Source organism: Peromyscus californicus, unplaced genomic scaffold (assembly GCF_007827085.1).
Source record: "Peromyscus californicus insignis strain IS unplaced genomic scaffold, ASM782708v3 Scaffold_8__1_contigs__length_139910024, whole genome shotgun sequence".
In the NCBI taxonomy this organism is placed as follows: domain Eukaryota; kingdom Metazoa; phylum Chordata; class Mammalia; order Rodentia; family Cricetidae; genus Peromyscus; species Peromyscus californicus.
The window spans coordinates 126,812,397-126,820,970 of NW_026294606.1; the positions used below are offsets into that span (position 1 = coordinate 126,812,397).

At 54.2% G+C, this 8,574-nt stretch overlaps 1 protein-coding gene across 1 annotated transcript; it reads left to right on the top strand.

The window, feature by feature from the left end:
- The first annotated feature begins 806 nt into the window (after positions 1–806).
- LOC128104162 (uncharacterized) lies at positions 807–6,761 on the top strand. The gene is given in 4 exon segments (XM_052728945.1): positions 807–827; positions 829–4,365; positions 4,367–5,507; positions 5,510–6,761. Coding segments are annotated over 4 exon segments (5,217 nt in total). The 3' UTR covers positions 6,028–6,761.
- The last annotated feature ends 1,813 nt before the right edge of the window (positions 6,762–8,574 follow it).

The window sequence follows — 8,574 nt, forward strand, 5'->3', positions numbered from 1 at the left end:
GTCGAGCTCGGGGAAAAACCACGAGCTGTCCTGAGTTTGAACCTGGCCTCATACGAATCGTCCAATCAGAACCCTGTAAACTATGCTTCCTGCTTCTGTACCCGCCCTTCCGCTGCCCAACCCTATAAAAACCCTCCACTCCAGCCCGTCGGCGCACCAGTCTCTTCAGCCTCTGGAGGGACTGTATCGCCCCGGGTACCCGTGTTCCTGAATAAAGCCTCTTGCTGTTTGCATCTGACTTGTGGTCTCGGTGTGATCTCTGGGCGAGGGTCTCTCCAGAGGGAAGACTCCAGACGGGGGTCTTTCATTTGGGGGCTCATCCGGGATCAGAGACCCCCGCCTCGGGACCACCGACCCACTGTCAGGAGGTAAGCTGGCCGGCCACTGTCTGTCTGTATTGTCTCAGTCTGTTTACTTGTCTTTCGTTTTCGTCGGACGTCCTAAGTCAGGTCTGAGTCGGTGGGGGCTGAAGGAGCTGACGAGCTCGGACTTCGCCCACCGAAACCCTGGAAGACGTTCCACGGGTATCTGAAGTCCCCTCTGGGGCACGGGAAGTCCCCTCTGGGGCACGGGAAGTCCCCTCTGGGGCACGGGAAGTCCCCTCTGGGGCACGGTTTTTCGGGGCCACCCACGCATCAGAAGGATACGTGGTACTGGCAGGGGACAGAGAATTCAAACACTCCGCGTCCCCATCTGAGTTTTTGCTTTCGGTTTTACGCCGGAGCCACGCAGCGAAAAATTCTGTGGTCTGTCTTGTCTGTTTGTTTCTCGTTGTGTGTCTAACCCTTCTTTATTTAGAGACCATCATGGGACAGGCTGTCGCCACCCCCACTGAGCCTAACCACGGACCACTGGTCCGATGTTAAGGCCCGAGGAAACAATGAAGGTGTCATTGTCAGGAAGAAGAAATGGATCACCTTCTGCGAGGCCGAATGGGTCATGATGAATGTTGGCTGGCCGCGAGAGGGATCTTTTAACCTCTCTCTTATTTCACAGGTGGAGGGTAAGGTTTTTGCCCCTAGCCCTTATGGGCATCCCGACCAGGTCCCATATATCGCCATCTGGAGATCACTGGTCGAGAACCCATTTCCATGGGTTAAGCCTTTCCTTCCGCAGCCCCCTCCAGTCTCTGAGCCTTCTGCGCCCCCCAACCCGGACTCCTCCCTTTACCCCGTGCTCCCTCACAAGGAGACTCCTAAGCCTCCAGTCCTTCCCCCAGACCCCCAGACCCCCCTTATAGATCTCCTGACGGAGGACCCACCACCATATCGAGCCGGACCACCTGGAGAGCCGGCCGAAGCGGCCCCAGCCGCCGCCCCGGTGGCGGCGTCCCCGGCCGTGCCCGTGGCAGATCCGGAAGTCACATCGACTCGCAGGACCCACGGGGCTGAAGAAGAGGACGCAGCCCCGTCCCCCATTGCCGGCCGCCTCCGCGGCCGCTGGGATGACCCCCCTAATGAGTCCAGGGCCTTCCCGCTCAGAGAGGGGCCGAATCGCCAGTTGCAGTACTGGCCCTTTTCAGCCTCAGACCTCTATAATTGGAAACAACATAATCCCCCTTTCTCCAGGGATCCTGTTGCCTTGACCGGCCTAATTGAGTCCATCCTAGTGACTCACAGGCCGACTTGGGACGACTGTCAGCAGCTCCTGCAGACCCTCTTAACAGTAGAGGAGAAGCAGAGAGTTTTCCTGGAGGCCCGGAAGCAGGTTCCGGGCGATGATGGGAGGCCAACCCAACTCCCAAATATCATCGATGCAGCTTTTCCCTTGACCCGCCCAGACTGGGACTTCAATACACCTGAAGGTAGGGAGCATCTACGTCTCTATCGCCAGTTGCTCTTAGCGGGTCTCCGAGCGGCCGCCAGAAGGCCTACCAATTTGGCTCAGGTAAGGAATGTGGTACAGGGAAAGGAAGAAACACCCGCTGCATTTTTAGAGAGGCTGAAGGAGGCTTATAGGATGTACACTCCGTATGATCCAGAAGACCCAGGGCAAGCACCAGGTGTCATCCTATCATTTATCTATCAGTCTAGCTCAGATATCAGAACCAAATTGCAGCGGCTGGAAGGTTTACAGGCGCTAGGTTTGCCAGACTTATTGAAGGAAGCAGAGAAAGTGTTCAATAAGAGAGAAACTCCTGAGGAGCGTGAGGAAAGGAGATGGCAGAAACAAGAGGAAAGGGACAAGAAACAGCATAGGGAGATGAAAAAGGTTTTGGCCGCCGTTGTGTCTCAGGGACAGCGGAGAGAGGGAGATAGGTCGGGAGAGCGAAGGAGGCCACCCCTTGATAAAGATCAATGTGCTTACTGCAAGGAGAAGGGACACTGGGCCCGAGAGTGCCCCAAGAAGCCACAAGGACCCCGCCGGCCCAAGCCCAAGACCGTAGACCTCCTTAGTCTGGGAGACTAGGGGAGTCGAGGCCAGGAGCCCCCCCCTGAGCCTAGGATAACCCTCAAGATCGGGGGGCAGCCCGTGACCTTCCTGGTTGATACTGGTGCCGAACATTCAGTCCTAACCCATGCCGGAGTGCCTCTTAGCCGGCATTCTGCACTGGTGCAGGGGGCAACTGGAAACAAGAGGTATTATTGGACTGCCGAGAGAAAAGTCCAACTGGCATCAGGGCAAGTAACTCACTCCTTTCTGCACATACCTGAATGCCCCCATCCGCTGTTAGGACGGGACCTATTAACCAAATTGAAGGCACAAATCTATTTTGATGAGAAGGGACCGAGGGTCACGGGTCCTAAAGGAGACCCTCTACAAATCCTTGCCCTCAGTTTAGAAGAAGAATACCGTTTGTTTGAACCAGAACCCCCGGAGAAATCACCTGAGGAACTACATAACTGGCTGAGAGAGTTTCCTCAGGCCTGGGCAGAGACTGGAGGCTTGGGGCTGGCACACGATCAGCCACCGCTGGTGATCTCACTAAAGGCCTCCGCGACTCCCGTTTCAATTAGACAATACCCAATGTCACGGGAAGCTCATGAGGGGATCAAGCCCCATATTCGAAGGCTCCTGGACCAAGGGGTGCTAAAGCCCTGCCAGTCCCCTTGGAACACCCCTCTCTTGCCTGTTAAGAAACTGGGGACAGGGGACTACAGGCCGGTCCAGGACTTGAGAGAGGTCAATAGGCGGGTGGAGGACATACACCCCACGGTGCCCAACCCCTATAACCTTCTGAGCACCCTCCCACCGACCCACGTCTGGTACACTGTGCTAGACCTGAAGGATGCCTTCTTTTGTTTGAAACTGCACCCTCAAAGTCAAATGCTATTCGCTTTTGAATGGAGGGACCCAGAAAAAGGGCTTTCGGGACAGTTAACCTGGACCCGGCTCCCTCAGGGCTTCAAAAATAGCCCAACCCTCTTTGATGAGGCCCTACATGCAGATCTGGCCGGATTCTGGGTCGAACACCCAACCCTGACTCTGCTCCAGTACGTGGATGATCTACTCCTGGCGGCCAGGAGTCGAACCGAGTGCCTGGAGGGCACTCGAGCCTTATTGGCCAGACTTGGACAAAAGGGCTATAGAGCCTCAGCCAGAAAGGCTCAAGTATGCCGAGACAAGGTTACCTACCTGGGCTACACCCTGAGCGGGGGGAAAAGATGGTTAACAAGAGCGAGGAAGGAGACGATAATCTCCATCCCCCCTCCTCGGAACCCCCGCCAAGTTCGAGAGCTCCTGGGTACGGCTGGGTACTGCCGCCTTTGGATTCCTGGCTTTGCCGAACTGGCAGCCCCATTGTACCCCCTCACTAAACCAGGGGCCATGTTCCAATGGGAGGAGAAGCATCAGAAAGCGTTCCAACAGATCAAGAAGGCCTTACTCGAGGCCCCGGCTCTGGGTCTGCCAGATCTAACCAAGCCCTTTGAGCTGTTTGTGGATGAGAACTCAGGTTTTGCCAAAGGGGTACTGGTGCAAAGACTGGGACCTTGGAGGAGACCTGTAGCGTACTTGTCCAAGAAATTGGACCCGGTGGCTACAGGATGGCCATCATGCTTCCGCATGGTGGCAGCCATTGCCGTATTACTCAAGGATGCCGGGAAGCTGACTTTGGGACAGCCGTTGACTGTGCTGGCCTCCCATGCAGTGGAGGCCTTGGTCCGACAACCACCGGACAGATGGCTTTCTAACGCCAGAATGACTTATTATCAGGCCTTACTACTGGACTCAGACCGGGTAAATTTTGGGCCGACAGTTTCCCTTAACCCTGCTACCTTGCTGCCACTGCCAAGCCCCTCCGAGGAGCATGACTGCCTCCAGATTCTAGCCGAAGCACATGGCACCCGCCCTGATCTGACAGATCAGCCGCTTAAGAATCCAGACGCTGTCTGGTACACAGATGGGAGCAGTTTCCTGGAGGAGGGGGAAACGCAGAGCCGGGGCAGCTATAACCACCGAATCGGAAGTGGTATGGGCATCGTCACTCCCGCCCGGGACATCGGCCCAGCACGCAGAACTGATTGCGCTCACCCAAGCTCTCCGGATGGCAGAAGGTAAGAAGCTCACAGTTTATACTGACAGCAGATATGCCTTCGCCACTGTGCATGTCCACGGGGAAATCTACAGACGGAGAGGCCTGCTGACGTCCGCGGGTAAGGAAATCAAAAACAAAAAAGAGATCCTAGACCTCCTAAAGGCCCTGTTCCTCCCACTCCAACTCAGTATTGTCCACTGCCCAGGGCATCAAAAGGATGACTCTGCAGTAGCCAGAGGGAATCGGCTGGCGGATCTGACTGCCCGAACAGTGGCTTCCCAGCCAGCAGGGAGCAGCCAGTTGATGGCCATACAAGAACCACAGCCTGAGAGAGACCCCGTGCCCTATAGCCCAGAAGACCATGAGCTAGCAAAGAAAATGGGGGCGGACTGGGAACAAGGAAGACAAGCATATATACTAGGGGACTGGATGGTCATGCCAACCTCCCATACCCGATACATGCTGAGATTCCTCCATGCATTGACCCATTTGAGCAAAAACAAGATGAAGACCCTATTGGACAGAGAAAACACCTGGGCAGTGCTGCTGAACCAGGATCAGGTACTCCAGCAGGTAACTTCTACCTGCCCAGCCTGTGCTCAAGTCAACGCAGGAAAGGTTCATCTAAACAAGGGGGCCCGCCAAAGAGGCCATCGTCCTGGTGTTCATTGGGAAATAGACTTTACAGAAGTAAAACCCGGACTCTATGGGTACCGGTACCTCCTGGTCTTCGTGGACACTTTTTCCGGATGGATCGAGGCATTTCCAACCAAGAATGAGACGGCTAACGTGGCAACAAAGAAACTGTTGGAAGAAATCTTCCCCAGGTATGGGATGCCTCGAATATTGGGGTCGGATAACGGGCCTGCCTTCGTCTCTCAGGTAAGTCAGAAGGTGGCCAAATTATTGGGGGTTGATTGGAAACTCCATTGTGCATACCGTCCCCAGAGCTCAGGACAGGTAGAACGAGCTAATAGAACAATCAAGGAGACTTTAACCAAATTAACGCTTGCAACTGGCACTAGAGATTGGGGCTCCTACTTCCCTTGGCTCTCTACCGAGCCCGAAATACTCCTGGCCCACACGGCCTAACCCCTTTTGAGATCATGTATGGGGCCCCACCTCCTGTTGTAGACTTTCTCCATCCTGATATTTCCTCCTTTGCTACCACCCCTACTTTAGAGGCACATCTTCAAGCCCTCCAACTGGTGCAGAGGGAGATCTGGAAGCCCCTGGCCAAGGCCTATCAGGAGCAGCTAGACAAGCCGGTGGTGCCCCACCCCTTCCAGATCGGGGACTCCGTTTGGGTCCGACGACACCAGACCAAGAATCTGGAACCACGGTGGAAGGGGCCCTACACTGTCTTGCTGACCACCCCCACTGCACTCAAGGTCGACGGGATTGCTGCATGGATCCACGCCTCGCATGTGAAGGCTGCCAGGGAACCCGACCCAGCAGGATCCAGAAAGTCAACATGGACAGTGCGCCGCACACGAAACCCCCTAAAAATAAGGTTGGCCCGCGGCTCCTCTTCCTCCCCCTCCTCTTAATCTCTGCCTACCCCCAGGGGACTAGGGCGGCAGAGAGCCCGCACCTAGTTAAGAGGCTCACTTGGCAGGTTATCTCACAAACTGGGGAGACGGTCTGGCAAACGACCGCCCTTCACACCCCCTTCACATGGTGGCCTAACTTGCATCCAGATCTCTGCCAACTAGTAGCAGGGTCAGAGGACTGGGACATCCCTACCACTGACCCCATGAACCCCAGAGCACCAGACATCTGTCAGGATGGTAAGGGAACTTGCAAATGTAGTGACGGGAGATATGGATGTGGTCACCCTGAAACCAGAGCAGCCCTGTCACAACTATCCTTTTACGTCTGCCCCCGGGATGGTAGGGACAGAAAGATGATTAGACAATGTGGGGGTTATGAAAGTTACTTCTGTAAAGCATGGGGATGTGAAACAACTGGTAATACCTATTGGAAGCCTTCATCCACTTGGGACCTCATTAGGGTAAAAAGGACTACCCAAAGAGAAAGCCACTCATGGCGTCCTCTTACTCAAGGACGTTGTTGGGGAACTGTCACGTCAGGAAGAGATAACGCTTACTGGAAAGGGGGGGGGCCCTGTGTAAATTTCACCTGCAACCCCCTGAATATATCTTTTACTCAAAAGGGAAGGGAGATAACACAAGACTGGATTAAAGGTAAAACATGGGGACTTAGACTTTACATGACGGGATGGGACCAGGGAGTCGTGTTTACGATTAGGCTTAAAATCATGGAGCCCTCCGCCTCTATAGGTCCCAACCAGGTTCTCTCTGACCAAAAGCGCCCCTCTTTACCTGCTCTGGCACCCCCGAAGGCTACTCCCCGACCCAATTCGGCCATTCGCCCAAGCATGGCTCCGAATGCCACTGTAACCCCAGTCACCCTCCAGCCACCCAGGCCCGGTATGGGAGACCGGCTATTGAATCTTATAGAGGGCGCTTACTCAGCCCTCAATGTTACCAACCCAAATCAGACTCAGGAATGCTGGTTATGCCTAGTCTCCACACCTCCCTATTATGAGGGGGTGGCCGTAGTCGGAAGCTTCACCAATTCTTCTTCACCCCCGTCAGGATGTGCCTCGACACCTCAGCATAAGCTCACAATCTCCGAGGTGTCAGGACAAGGACTATGTCTGGGGATAGTACCCTACACCCACCAACACCTGTGTAATCGCACCCAGGCACTTGTTCCAGGACCCCACTATCTCGTGGCTCCCAACGGGACTTATTGGGCCTGTAGCACTGGACTTACACCATGCCTCTCCTCCTCAATATTAGCCAACACGGCCGATTATTGTGTGCTCATAGAACTGTACCCCAAGATAGTCTACCATGCACCTGAAGATATCTATGCCCGATATGAAACAGGGGTCCCCCGTATAAAAAGAGAGCCAGTCTCGCTAACCCTGGCCCTGATACTAGGTGGATTAACTATGGGAGGAGTCGCCGCCGGAATAGGCACAGGTACCACTGCCCTTATGGAAACCAACCAGTTCAGACAACTCCAGGTTGCCATGCATACCGATATCCAGGCACTGGAGGAATCCGTGAGTGCCTTGGAAAAGTCACTCACCTCCCTGTCTGAAGTAGTTCTGCAGAACCGGAGGGGATTAGACCTCCTCTTCCTGCAGGAGGGGGGGTTATGTGCCGCCCTTAAAGAAGAATGTTGCTTCTATGCAGATCATACTGGGGTGGTGAGAGATAGCATGGCTAGATTAAGAAAAAGATTAGAACAAAGACAAAAACTCTTTGAAGAACAGCAGGGATGGTTTGAAGGGTGGTTCAGAAGGTCCCCCTGGCTCACCACCCTCATCTCCACCCTTATGGGACCCCTTCTGATTTTATTGCTCCTTCTGACGCTCGGGCCCTGTATCCTAAACAGACTTGTCCAATTTATCAGGGAACGCGTTTCTACTATTCAGAACTTGGTATTGACCCAACAATACCAATGACTCAACCAGGTGGAAATGGAGTCACATCCCTATTCTTCCCCATGAATGGAGGATTCCATTCCCTGAGATTAGAAAATGGGGGAATGAAGGGCCCCAGCATACTTGCTTAGCCTAACGCCATTTTTGAGCAAGGCCTGAAAAGTAACTAAAGGTCAGAAAAACAACTTGTACCCTGGATAAGAGCCAAGTCAGCAGGCGTGTCGAGCTCGGGGAAAAACCACGAGCTGTCCTGAGTTTGAACCTGGCCTCATACGAATCGTCCAATCAGAACCCTGTAAACTATGCTTCCTGCTTCTGTACCCGCCCTTCCGCTGCCCAACCCTATAAAAACCCTCCACTCCAGCCCGTCGGCGCGCCAGTCTCTTCAGCCTCTGGAGGGACTGTATCGCCCCGGGTACCCGTGTTCCTGAATAAAGCCTCTTGCTGTTTGCATCTGACTTGTGGTCTCGGTGTGATCTCTGGGCGAGGGTCTCTCCAGAGGGAAGACTCCAGACGGGGGTCTTTCAGGCATATGTCTTAGTTAGGGTTTCTACTGTTGTGAAGAGACACGACCATGATAACTCTTATAAAGGAAAACATTTAATGGGGTGCCTTG